Source organism: Rhamphochromis sp. 'chilingali', assembly GCF_963969265.1.
Source record: "Rhamphochromis sp. 'chilingali' genome assembly, chromosome: 18".
Lineage (NCBI taxonomy): Eukaryota > Metazoa > Chordata > Actinopteri > Cichliformes > Cichlidae > Rhamphochromis > Rhamphochromis sp. 'chilingali'.
Genome location: NC_137945.1, coordinates 20,945,403 through 20,958,860, shown reverse-complemented (window position 1 = coordinate 20,958,860; position 13,458 = coordinate 20,945,403). Strand labels below are relative to the sequence as shown.

Here is a 13,458-nt window from a genome sequence, read left to right as displayed (position 1 = left end):
TGCACAGGCGTGTCTGTTTACAAGACAGAGACATGCAGTCCATAAATGTGTGAAGCTGCAGGATGTTAATATTTTTAAAAAATACTTTAAGCTGCTAACCTGTTTAAATTACTTGGGATTTGGTTAGCGTGAATATCGGTGTGTACTTCACTAATCTGCTGGGTAAAGTATAGAAAAGGGGGCAGTATATCTGCAATAAGGAAATGCTGAAAAGATTGCAACTGCTTAAGTTTTGATGGATAATTCTTGGCTACTGTATCGACTGTAGGTGATCACGCTCCGGTCAGAGATGGAGGGGACGCGGTCTGACAATGCAAAGCTTCTGCACGAGAGCCAGCTGGTCATGACTAATGTCAACCTTTGGATCACTGAGCAAAAGTATGGACACTCCCAACATGTTTTTTGTGAATTTAAAAAATAAAAACAGAGGATTTAAGGAAATAAAAGGAAGTTATTAATGTTTTCTTAGTTGGCACATGCTATAAAATATGTGTGTATCATATAGTGTACTGTTATGTGTAGCTACAGTTCAAGGTCAATCTACAAAATACTTTATGTTGTAGAAAATATTGATTTTATATATTTAAACCTGTTTAATGGTGCATTTTGATCTATTTGTTTATATTCAAACAACTAAAGGACAGCCAAAAACTGTTGATGTGTTAGTTTGTGTAGAATTACATTAAAAAATGTGTCTTCCTTACTAAGGGCTTCCAGTGAGGGCATTATTGCCCAGATTAAAGCCCAAAACAAAGCTCTGCTTGTCATCACTAAAGAGAAAGAGCAAGTATATTTGGCACAGCGATATTTTTCAGTAGCTAGATTTGTTTGCGTTTGTAGACAAGTATGTTCGAATGAATGCGTTTCAACCCTGTACATCGCTTTATTTAGGGAATATGACTGAAGATGGTCGGCGGTGGTTTGGAAGTGAGGCAGCATGAAGTGTGTCTGTGTACGTGTGTGTGTGTGCATATGCTGAGGTGATTCAGGTAGACTCCCTGACATACTCACACCTGACAGTGTTTCTGTTTAGTCATGTCTCATAAATACACGCATACATGGGCGTGACATATTCTTCATGCCAGAGATCAAAGCTGTCTAGCTATAGTGCCATACGTTCATAATCCCCACCCAGCACCACCGTAACCATGTTCTCCTCTGTCTCCACTCAGACGTGTCCTCGTTCATGTGTGCTCGTGTGTGCTTATGTTTTTGTCATGTTATCATGTGGCTCTTGTGCATAACAGACTCCATACACCTTTGTCGAAATCACATCTCCCTCAATGGTTCCTTTTCATAATGAACACAGTCCTTCAATATTCCCTAACCGGAAAATGTCTGCTTCCCGCCCCCCTGCAAATAAAACAATTTCAGAATTCTTAATAGGTCTGAAATTGGTGGGCACAGCAAGATACTGAAATAGATAGTCACTAGGGTAAGTGATAAATGCTGTGCAAAAAGAATTGTGTTATAATGGACTACAGTATATGCGTGTATGCGATGATGTCTGAACTGCTAGTTAAAGGCTGCTCTGGAAAAGAGAGAAACGCGGTCATCACTGGTGTTGCTTGAAAGACTATTTTGTCAGCAATGTTAACAAGAGTCTCTTGATGATAATAGGTGTCTGCTATTCTTCCTCTCTATTTATATTTCTCTGTTTAACGCGTCTCTCTGCTTTTGTCAGATGCCTTCAGGAGGCTAATGACACACTGAAGGCGGAGGTAAAGAGACTGAAAGAAGCGGTGGATGAGAAGGAGAAAGACATGGAACTCTTCAAGGTGAACAGGGGCAGAGTGGAAAAGCAATGAACTACAAATAAGGAGATACAAGAGCGAGTCAATCATAAACAGGTTTGTTTTTTATAATTGTTTGCAGGCCCATCTCCGGGACTGGCGAGTACAGCAAGACAGGAAAACGTGAGTCATCTACATTTATGTGGGCACGTGTATGTGTGTGTGTGTGACCACACATTTAAAGGCATACGTTTGTTTGCATTCAGCAGCTGATCAAAGTTTAGCATGTAACAAAAGCCACCACGTTTGGCTCTTTCGCACACAATCTGGTCGGAACAAAGCTGATGATGATAGTAACAGCAGGAGTGCCAAGTTGTGAATGAAACGCCCCGCGGGCCCGGCCACCTGTGCGTAGCAGTGCCCGTGTGTGCGCACGTGCTGCTGTTTTATTTCTTCTTCGTCAATCTGAATATGTTATTCATGCTGGGCCTTTAACAATGATTACACTTCAATCAAGTGCCCATCCTCTCCTGCTTGCCACCCCCGTGGCTGCCAAATAGCATTCATCAATAGAGAGGAGATATATTTATTATGTTCATTAAGCCAATGAAAACGAACGTGGCACAGATGGGATTGGGTGTAGGATGGAAGTGAGAAAAGAGGGTGCGCGCGTACGGGAAAGGGGGTGTTTGTGGGGGCACCTGCCTGCAGCGCTTCTCCCCATACCCCAAGTGTGAGCCCCCCTAAGGTACCCCTCATTAACAGCTCCCCCGCCCACGCCCCATTCTAACCTCACCCCGTTTTTTTTTTTTAACATGTGCTCATGTTGCACCCCTCCCCTAACAAACCACCAGACTCTGTTTCCAAAACGGATCAGATTTGTTTTGACTGGGGTAGGTTTCCAGTGCTATTCAAAGCTGTCAGTCATTTTAATGATATCATTAAGGGGCCGCGACAGAAAGATGAATCGCTTTTCTTTGTCTTTCCCTCATAATTGCGAATGAGCAAGTGAGAGGGACAGAGTGAGAGAGGCAGTTCATATAGATGTATGCATAAGAGAGGGTTTTGATTGAGCGAATATAATAACACGGAACGAGATAAAAACAGTGAATGAAAGCCTCTTCCATTGTGTCACCCCCATCCAGCCCCTCTTCCTCCTTTGCCCCCCTTTTTTATTCCATTCCTTCATTATGTTGATTCCTAATTTATTTTATTTTATTAGTATGCCCACACCTTCCCCCACACTCGCACCTACCAAAAAATGCCATATGTGTTAAAATTGCACTTCTATAAAGCAATAGATAATGTCATGATTGCAAGGCAGCCGTATACATTCAGAGTGTAAATTTCATTACTAGTGGGACAGGGGGTATCTTAACAATGTCTGTCTGCTGTCACTATCACTGACAGCAGTCAACACGGGGTGAAGGTTTTGTCATTAGATATGCCTTTATTAAAGAAATTTATTATGATTACCTGACCTACTGTTATAAAGCTGCTTGAATGAGAAGGCCTTTCATTGCATTTGTTATTTTGTGAAAAAGTAAAGCCCACAGGGAGGCGCGGAGAGGCCTGATGGAGGGGACCGCAATTGTGTTAGCTCGGTAAACGAAATTTTCTGCATTTCTCAACCTCAACAAATTACGTAAAACTCAACAAATTACGCAAAACTGAAGCTTTTTTACATGCAAATATAAATCTTAAGAGTCAAAAATGATATTGGCATATTTATTTGCATTTTCTGCTCAAAATCCACCTAGTGGATGAAGGATAAGGAAATCTCCAAGCATCAGCCAACTCGTAGCTCAATTTGCTGCCATAACGGACGGGAAAACTTAGATTTAGACACGCAGATCTAATAAGCGCTTGTTAATAAGGTGATGTTTTGACAAAAAGCATGTCTGTCTGAGCAGACATTTTTGTGTAACGGTGTTTACACTACATCGTGTCTATCCAAATCCATTTAGTAGCCGTTTCTGTAATCCTCGTCAGCAGCTGTTTTCCAGATGTTGTAGAATTGTAGATGTTCAAATATATATTTTTCTTGCACTGTAATCCCTTAAAAGCCTACTAGGAGTAACGCTTCTGAACCGAGCTGTTTCTGTTATATTTCAGGCCTCCCCATAGGACAAAATGACTGGGTGTGCATTGAAAGTTAGTGAGGGTGGTCTCTGCCTATGCAGCTACTCTTGCAAAAACTCGGAAACTATTCTAATGGTCGTCAAATTATTCATCTGAGGTGCCAAAAGTCGTCTTGGTGGGTACAGGGAAGGCCACATTTTTCTGGGGGAAAGAGTTAAAAAGTAAGCAAAACTTTATCTGTTTACCTTAGAAACCTTGTTATGAGGACAGTAATATCAATGCAGGGGTGTGGCCCTGGACATAGAACAGATTGTAGAGTTTGCTCCTAAACAATGTACAATCTACAGTCCATATGTCAAAGGTTTTTGGCCACGGAGACCAAATTACATCTCTTATCAAACTAACACCTTGCCTTTCATTTCCACTGTGTAAATAAGTAGCCGAGTGTTAAAGTAAAAAGCTATTTTGCCATTACGGGTAAAAGCGGTATTGCTCAAACTAAAAAACAATGATAGAAGTTGTTATGTGCACAATTAATGCCCTGGATCGGTGATACTAAAAAGGTTTGTTACACTCTTGTTGCGCAGTAACATCATAGTGTCAATTAACAATCTCATTAAAGCCCCTCATGATAATCACTTATACAAGTGTCTTGTACCTCCCTCTAAAGTGCTGCGTGTGGCCTGATGGGTTTCGATGCTGCTTGCCCCTCCTTTCCCTCCCACCTCTCTCCTGCAGAAATGCTTATTAAGAAGAAAAAGAAGAAGGATAAACTCTGACAACAGACATTACAACCCAAAAATGATTTCTGCTAATATCTGAAAATATGATACCAGTACACATTGATATGCAGTGAGTGGCGGAAACAGAGATTGATGCTGTTTGCCTCTGGCAGCACTGACTCAGTGGCTGCCTGACACAACCCATGTGGGGGAAGCGCTCATAAAGCATCAGGCTTCATCAGTTGCACCGCTAACGATGTGCTTCCAATTAAGAGCACCCAGTGATCACAGCAGAGGATTTGTACAAACAAGGAGAACCAAAGTGACAGAGAAGCAGAAAGCGGCGATGAGAGGGAGGCTGTGTGAAAAGAGAGCCGAGCCTTGCATAAAATTTACAGCAAAAATGAGGACAGTAAATAAGAAAGATGAGTGAGACTGGAGCAGGAGAGGAACCACGTAGTTTATTGCCTGGTTTAGAGAGCATGGCCGCTTGGCTTTGACACTAATGACTGTAATTATACACACACTGATTGGATTAGGCTGCTAATTACACACATCTGTGTTTGCGTGTAAACACAGGAACACATGTTTACACGGGCGCCAAGCCAAGCGCTCGGCACTTCGCCGGTTTCTCACATCGAGTGCATAAATCTCACACAGTTGTCTCAGCAGCGGAGATGATTCATGATCTGCTGAAGACCACATTACCGCGTAGGAAAGCGTTTAAATCATTTGAGGAAAATGTGTAGATGTGGCGCTTTGGATTTTATGGAATTGGCTTGTGGTTAAAGTTTGTGTCTTCTGTTATTTTTTTTTCTCCCCCTTCGCTGTAGCAATGGAAACTCATGGAACTCGTCTTTCAAGCGGCATTCAAAATTTGAAAGATCAAAGGAAATTTCTGCATTTCTCTTATTAATGTTCTTTGTATCATCATTAGGGTGTGAAATTAAAAGATCTGCAAGGGTCAGTGGCAATTATGTTCAGTTTATAAATGTCAGGAAATTAGGTTTTCTCACTTATATTGGCCAAGCTAAATTAGTTAGTTGGCTAATATGCAGGGACTCAGATTATATTTTGTCAGCTGGGGAATGTATGGATTGGTTTTTTTTGTGTTTCTCTTGCACATATTTGGGGGAACTTATCAAAAATATTCATGTTATCTAGATATATTTATAATTGTAGTTTGTTTTTTGCCATTAAAAAATTGTGTCGTTTTTTTGGAGCAACCATTTCTTTTGTTCAGTCTCGAAGCTACATGCTATAACTCAGAGTTGTATGATGATCCATAGAAATGCAAAATAATATTACATCCATATAAATGATTCAAAAATCAGAGAAGGAAATAGTCAAGAGATTGCTGGGTACCGTTTTTAAGCAGCGTTATAACTATCTACTGTTTTTGTTGTTGCCTTTGTTAGCTGCAAATGCACGGGAGCCGAAAACAATGTCAATTCAAATATTTGTGTCTTCCTCAAGTGTCTTCCACATCTTAAATGGTTTCAGTTGCGACTAATAAGGGCAAAAGTTTATGACTGCGTGTGTGTGAGCGTGCGCACGGATCTACAGGAACAATGGGACTATTTATTAGCGTTTCAATGAGTGCGTGCATCTTCTCAGTTGAGGCAAAATGGGACCATCTTCCCGTCCGCTGCTCTGATAGAAAATCCCAGCTTGCTCTTTTACAAGAAAATTAACATTGGGGAGGTACAGTGGTACTTTAATGGGCTAAGAACTCTTCAATAAAGTATTTAGAAGGTTTTTTTTTTCCAAATGCTAACTGGACAGGTTCACTGGGGCATGAAAGAAAGAGCGTAAAGCGGGGGCAGCAAGCTCTTCAGCCCGTACAGAGCACCATTATCCACCGTCGTTAATTTAATAGACATTCCTTAGACAGCCCTCGGTCTGAAGATAGGAGACCCTAACATTTGTTTGTCATTTCCCAAAACGGTTTTAATAAACAGTTAAAATCTTAAATGGCTTCTTGTACTCTTAATGTTCCCTGGCTGCGCTTGCGTTTGTTTTGTTTTTGTTTTTTGCTGCTTTGTTTTTTTTCCCCAGCTTTATATGCACTTTCTTATATAATTTAATGATTTCTGGAACCCATTTGCTCACCCATCTTTGAGTTTAGTAATAAGTTATAATGAAGATAGTTATAATGAAGATGATGCACGCCAACTTCTTTATGCCGCAGATTTCCGAGGACATTTGACTGAAACTGTTCAGTCAGGCAAATGCATGTCATTGTGCAAGAATAGGTAGAAGCAAGTGTAAACTTAATGTGCTTTTTAAGCTAAACTACAGACAAGGCAGTTAAAGGATCTGCAAGAAGGAAAGAGTTTTGTTATTCTGTTTTTTCTCTCAGACCGCTAAACTCCCTGTACTGTTTTAAAGAGTTTATTTTTCATGTATGTTTGTTTGCCTGTGTGCATACACTTGTGTTGCAGCATGGAAAAGAAGGGCTGCGTCGCTCTAAACCTCAGCAAAATCGAGGACATGCAGACCAGACTGCAAAGCAACCTGGAGGCCATCGGAATGCTAAATCAACAAGTAAGCGCTCGTCCACACGCACGCACACAGACACACACAAGAACACGTACACACCGGGTCCTGACAGTCCTTTTACCCGACAGATACAAACACACACCCACACACCGGCCCACCTGCTGTTGAGCTCACACAGAAGAGGAAGCTTTCATGCGTCCAACTTCAAACACACAAGCGCACTTACACAGAGGCGCACGCAGACATCCATTTCCTCTTCCTACGATAAAAGTGAAAAATCGGCAGCGGGGTGGGGTGCGGGATGTAGGGGGGTGGTGTGGGGAAGTGGGGTGTGTGTGTGTGCGGGGGGGGGGGACAAATCGTATCGGGAAAAGGCAGTGACGTTCCTTTCCACTGGTAAATGATTTCCCTTTCATGAAACTGAGAGAGAGATGTATATCAATACAGCCGTGCTGATCTCTCCATGACAGCATAGGGAAATGGCCCGCTGTGATAAAACAATGTGGGGGAAAAAACACAGAGGAATATTCTTGGGAAATGCTGACATTTTTTACTGTGTTGAGCTTCACAAGAGTCAACAAATCACCAAAGAAGAGACAAATCAAAAGTACTCCTCAGCCCCCTCAGTTCTCCAAAACTCCAGGGCCTAGGGAGCGGCTCACCCGACTTTTGTTAGTTTGTGAAGTGGCCTGCTGATTGACGGGGTATGACAAAAGCTGGTACTTGTTGAAGTTTTAATGCAGTGTTGTTTCAGTGAAGAGCAAATGACATTAGCTGTGGGTTTAGGATAGAGGAACATGGAGAAACGCAGAGGAGAACTCAGACAAGAGAGAAAGAGAGAGGTGTTGTTTAACAGGTCAGGTGTGTAATAGCACCTCTTAATCTCTAGTGTGAATCATTACACACATCGATCCAACATGGACAGTATACACACACACATACACGCAGGCAGTCAGGAAAGGAGAGGATGTAAACACCTCACTCTGCAGTGAACACACTTGCGCGCGCACACAGAGCTATCAGTAAAGAAGTTGAATGGAATGACTCAGATTATGAAAGGCGTTGGGTTACAAATCAGGTCTGTGTCTCCTTGAATCAGTCGTATTTACTCATAGTAACAAACTGGTTTGACGCCGTCGCTTTCTCACTCGCCGAAAGGCATTATACGGAGCACATATGCATGATTTCCATCCGACTGTCAAGCCAATTTCATGCAAACTTTTGAAACGTCACAGAAAATTAACAGAGATGAAGACGAACACGAGAGGACTAAAAATCGAGATTCTTTTCGAGACTCGATCAGCAGCAGGGTATCGTTCTTCTGATGATATCCAGGTTGTCTCGTGGCTACACGCGACAATTAAAACAGGCATTAAGCAGCTGAACAGTTTTTATGCAACTCTTTTATAGTTCTGTAATTGCCATAATTTGCATTAAAACTATACAAACAGTGGAAAAATACACACGCACACATGCTTAACTCCCTTCACCCCTACTTATACACATCCTTGTGTCCTTTTCATCCACATATATGCACACCAATTCACCCACGGAAAGTTAAGGTTGAGAAGACAAGCTGTGATTTTTAATTTCAACCCCCCCGCCTTACAATTAGAAAAGCATCCAGAGCCACAAAAGATGAGAAAAATTAAACCGGTCGCGTGCAGTTAATTATAAATGTCAGACTCTGTGTTTTTCATCTAGAATTGTTATTGCTTTTGGCATGACTGAAAATGGACGTGTTGCAGGAGGTTTGCCTGTTGAGGATAGTAAAGCATCTTATGATCGTTTGACACGTCGACATGCCATTGGTTCTTCGAGGGTTAAGCCTAAGACCCGTGCTCAGAGTTTATTGAGCATGTGTGTGTCTCTCTGTGTCTGTGTGCATGCGTACGATGTCTGGACGGGTAATATTAGCAGAACCATCCGGAAATGTGTCTGTCTCATCTCCGTTTGTGTTTTTCTCTCTCCTTCACGCACACACACACGCAGACTCACACATGGCCAGACATGTTAATGTGACATCATTCTTTAACCGTAGTTTTTACACGCACACACTTAAAAACAGATGTGGATGAGTGCAACTGTCATTACCCGATGAGTCTTTTTTGTCTTTACATCCTTTAATTTCTTATTTTACTCGTACTCACAGCTAAAAATACATTATTTCATATCTTTTTCTCTCTTTTATCTACCTTATTGCAATTTTTAGACTGGCACATTTTGCATATAATTACCGAGCTTTTACAACAATATAAATGCTTTTATTTTTTGTATTAAAAGCCATGTTTTAACTCACACTCCACGCTGCCTTTACCCAAATGTCCTTGTCACACACACACACACACACACACATACACACACACACACAAATAAAACAAAAAATCCTCAATTTAGCTAGTCTATAATTGTGTTTCAGGGAGCCCAATCATGTCCTGACGATGTGCGATTTGTTTTGTGTCACGGATGATTTTGTGTCAAATCGACCTCTAATGATCGCTCAAATTGGCTGTTTTCATGTAGAAATTTACACTGTCGCATGACTCCCTCTTGCAACCATTTCAAACTGTGAACACAATACAATCCTGAACCCCACCCCCCCACCCCCTTGCAATTTTCCATTTGCATTTCTGTTTCAACAGGCATGAAAGCGACTGTGAAAGATGATGAATTAATCACATAATGGAATGTCAGTTACTTGATGAGCACGATAGCTGTTCACTTTTGATGGTTGATATTTATTGCTAACTTTGATTCGAGTTGTGTGATTCCACTGCTTCGGCTAAAGGAGAGCCGTGTTTTTTGGAAACTTCTCAAAAATGTGCCACTGTTCCTTTGGCTACACAAACATATTAATCTCTTTGTCTGCACATGTGCTTCTCTGTGTATGTTTCTTTCTTTTTTTCTCTGTAGTTAGGCAATCTCAGTCAGGAGAATAAGCGGTTGCGTAGGCAGCTGGAAGAAGAGAGGTCCATGCATAGACAAGTGGAGAGGAGTGGGCCCCTTCCTCCTCCCCCTACAACCACCATCCACCTCCCACTCTCTCTCAGTGTCAGCCCTCCTATCTGTGCCTCCCTTCCCTCATCCCTGGACCTGCCCCGTCTTCTGAGTATAGTCCCAGTGACAGGGGACACTAATGGGACTCAAACCAAGCCGACTACAGTCGGAGTAGGGAGACCAGGTGAGTCCAAGGCTTCGGATAAAGCGTCCTTGATTAGGCCGTCTTCCAAGTGCGCTTTCTCCGCCTCTGTGGAAGATGCCGGGTCTAAGGGGACAAGCAGGAATCCGGCAAAATGAAGCCCCCTGAAGACTTTGACCTGCCATGGCTTTTGACCTTCAGCTTCTCGCTGGGGAGCATACCCAGGATGCAGGTCCTGCAGGTCAAAGTCAAGTCCCACAGTTCTTTGTGCCTAAGGGGGCGCTCGGAAACAGAAAATAATGGAATTTCTTCAGCCATATTTATAAGGGTACTGCTGTTCCATGCAACGATTTATGCCAAGAAAACATTCACACTGACAGATTACTTAGATAGACTTAAAATTATGATAACTGACTGTGTCCTCAAAAATGTTTCAGTGCTTCAAGCAATTACATCTTCAATTAATAATATTATTCTGCAGCAAAACTGCAGCAGTGAGCACAAAATCTCAAATGCACTTATTTGAAAATTCCCAACAGTTCACTTGAGCTATAACCAGATTTTTGCACCTTAAATGCACAAATGAACTAATCAAAACAAGAAACTTAATGTAGATAGAGTTAAACAGTAGATCTGAAGATGAGTCCCGCTTGGATAAATGAGAAACAGCACATGATCCATCCACAGGCGTGGTTCAGACGTTGATGTAAATGGCAGTAACGCAGCCTCTGATTATGCTCCAGCTGTGCACGTGTCCCGCGTCTGCTGCGGTGAATGTGGCCGTGCGTCTCTATGTTTGAGTACATTATGTGTCTGTGTACTTCTGTGTCTCTTTGAGAGACTGTGGGTGAACGCGTGCTCGCGTGATTGGGTGTATTAGCTGTCTGATATTATGTTTTATACTTTCAAAACTGTTTATTGATTTTTTTTCTGTGCCCCGTATTGTGACGGTAGCAAAATAAAAACACATATTTGCAAGCGGCTTTATATTCCTCCCCACTTTTGTTTTGCATGTCAGTGTGCCAAAAATATATTATTTCTGCCAGTTGGATGCTTGTACTGTAACAATAACTGGCAGTGGTACTCGTTAATTAGGCTTTTGTAAAAAAAATTATACGACTGCTGAGTCAGGCATCGACGCTGATACGGGTAAGTACCTTTCTAGGAAGTAAAATCGTTCCATTAAAAGATCTAAAATGAGTTTGGGACCTGGGATAACATGTAGATCTATAGGGCACGCGTTCCTCTATTCATGTTTCAAGTGTTTGAATAAGAGCAACTCTCATTCGCACAAATAAACCCTCGCAGAGGAAGCATGTGCATATCCAAAGTTATAAAGAGGGAACACTGTGATAATGAGAATTCTAGGAAAAGCAGGTCTCAGGCCACAACTAGCTTCTTCATCTTGCCTTTCTCTGTCACCGTGTCCACCTTCCTGTCTTCCAAACCCACTTTTTCTTTTTTTTTATCCTTCATTGGTTCTTTATATTTATATATATATATATAGCGGTTGTATAGCTGGTCAGGATGTCATACATTTTAATGATTTCGAACGGAGCTGCATGTCCTTGTTAGCTTTGTTTTCCTCATTTGCCATGTCACACTCAAAAATATCCTTTTTTTATGTGCAAACACACACGTGTGCACCTACCCACACATCCACACACGCATATTCTTTTCACAAACACACACACTTTCACAAATGGCACAGTCATTAAAAATGAAACCACAGGCTTTTTGAAAACTCCCAGGACTGAGGGAAAAGTCAGCAGCGCGGCGGTGAAAAGAGTCCCCCTGGAAACAATGAGGAGAATGATCATTTGTTGTTCTTGAAAACCCGGTGAGGTTTCACAGAGGTTAAGCTTCCCTTTGATGTGTTTTTAACTCGTTTCAGCTCTGTGGAGGGATTAGTCAGCCTCTCTCACACACACACAAACACAAATGCACACATTTACGCACACAAGTACATGCAGGCTCTTAATTTCCACACCATGAGCTCTTCTCTCACAAAGACAGAAAAGCACACTACGGTCTCCTTCCTAACCTAATTTTATCAAATGAGCATGTGTGGTACTTCACTGCTGTGTGTGTGGTCCCTTGGAAATCTGTGGTAAACCAGCAAAATATTGCATGTCAGTATTTTTTTTTTTTATCCCAAATTAGCGTCGGGCTGTTAGTGAACAGTATGGGCCCTCAACCGCAAGAGAGATTTTAAAACAAAAAACAGAGAGAAGTTGAAGATAATCTTAGCACTCATTACAGTGTTTACGACTTATTATTTGATCCCCATTTCAAGATACAAATGATTGGGATGCTAGTGCCCATGACATTTGTGAGTGTATGCTCTATCAGCTCCAGTCTGGGCTTCCCTGTAGGTCTCTGCATGGTTGCCTGTGCTAATAATCATACGCAAATATTGTGTTCAAAGCTTGTCTGGTAAGCATTTGTGGTACAAGAAGCTTTTGCAGGATTTTAAGAATTTATTTCAGCCAACTTGGAGCAATAAATGGGTGTAGATAGACCACACCTGAGCAACTCAGATAGAGCCTTAGCTCTGCTAATAAACTCAACAGGAAAGGTTATTAGTTGCCACAACAACACATCTGGTATTTTTTTCACCTTGTGAGTTTGTGTTACAGCAAAAACCTGCTGTAGCAGAAATCACGAAAGAGATGGTGCAAACTATGTTCGCGAGTGTTTCTTTGTTAGCTGACATTTTGTCAAAATTCATTCAATAACATTTACAGATGTGTTCCTCTTGGATAACTTGATTCAATTCAATATTATTATTAATGGCTTGAACAGTAGTGGCATCTGTGCCCGACCCTCTCTGATGTCTATAAGCACATAGTCGGTTAATTGAACCACTGTCTGCTGATGGGCTATTTAGCCAATCACTCATTTTCATTCAGGCCAAATTTGTGCCATGTCTAAATATCATCTCTTCAAGTGACTCATTAAGCCCCGCCCTGAGTCACTGTCAGGGCTGTGGATTCACTGTGGTAGTGTAGTGTAGGCCAGGCATACTGCACCCCATCTGAGTTGAACAAAAGTCCGAATGACCTCCCAGGATTCATCAGGCTTCTTCTTGTATTCTTTTGCAAAGTTCAACATTATCGTTTGAACCAAAGAGCACAAAAGCGTTTTTTCTTTGTCGTCTATTATTTAATGTCCTTCGAACTGTCTAAGCTGTCACTGAAACTCAGATTTCCATTGATCCTATATTAAGTCTGAAGTCCTTGCTCTTGTCTTGTCTGGTTTTCACTGCTAGTTTGTACAT

The 13,458-nt window shown here is 41.6% G+C and overlaps 1 protein-coding gene across 8 annotated transcripts in view; it reads left to right on the top strand.

Annotated features, from left to right (window-relative positions):
- The window catches only part of pmfbp1 (polyamine modulated factor 1 binding protein 1), a 93,496-nt gene extending 80,404 nt beyond the window's left edge, over positions 1 to 13,092 (top strand). For all 8 annotated transcript variants that reach the window (XM_080864994.1, XM_080864998.1, XM_080864999.1 and 5 more), the window contains 6 exons: positions 269 to 378; positions 709 to 783; positions 1,685 to 1,778; positions 1,876 to 1,916; positions 6,982 to 7,084; positions 9,953 to 13,092. In XM_080864994.1, the coding sequence (XP_080721120.1) occupies positions 269 to 378; positions 709 to 783; positions 1,685 to 1,778; positions 1,876 to 1,916; positions 6,982 to 7,084; positions 9,953 to 10,336 (807 nt within the window). In that variant the 3' untranslated portion in view covers positions 10,337 to 13,092. The remainder of the gene's footprint in view (positions 1 to 268; positions 379 to 708; positions 784 to 1,684; positions 1,779 to 1,875; positions 1,917 to 6,981; positions 7,085 to 9,952) is intronic.
- The last annotated feature ends 366 nt before the right edge of the window (positions 13,093 to 13,458 follow it).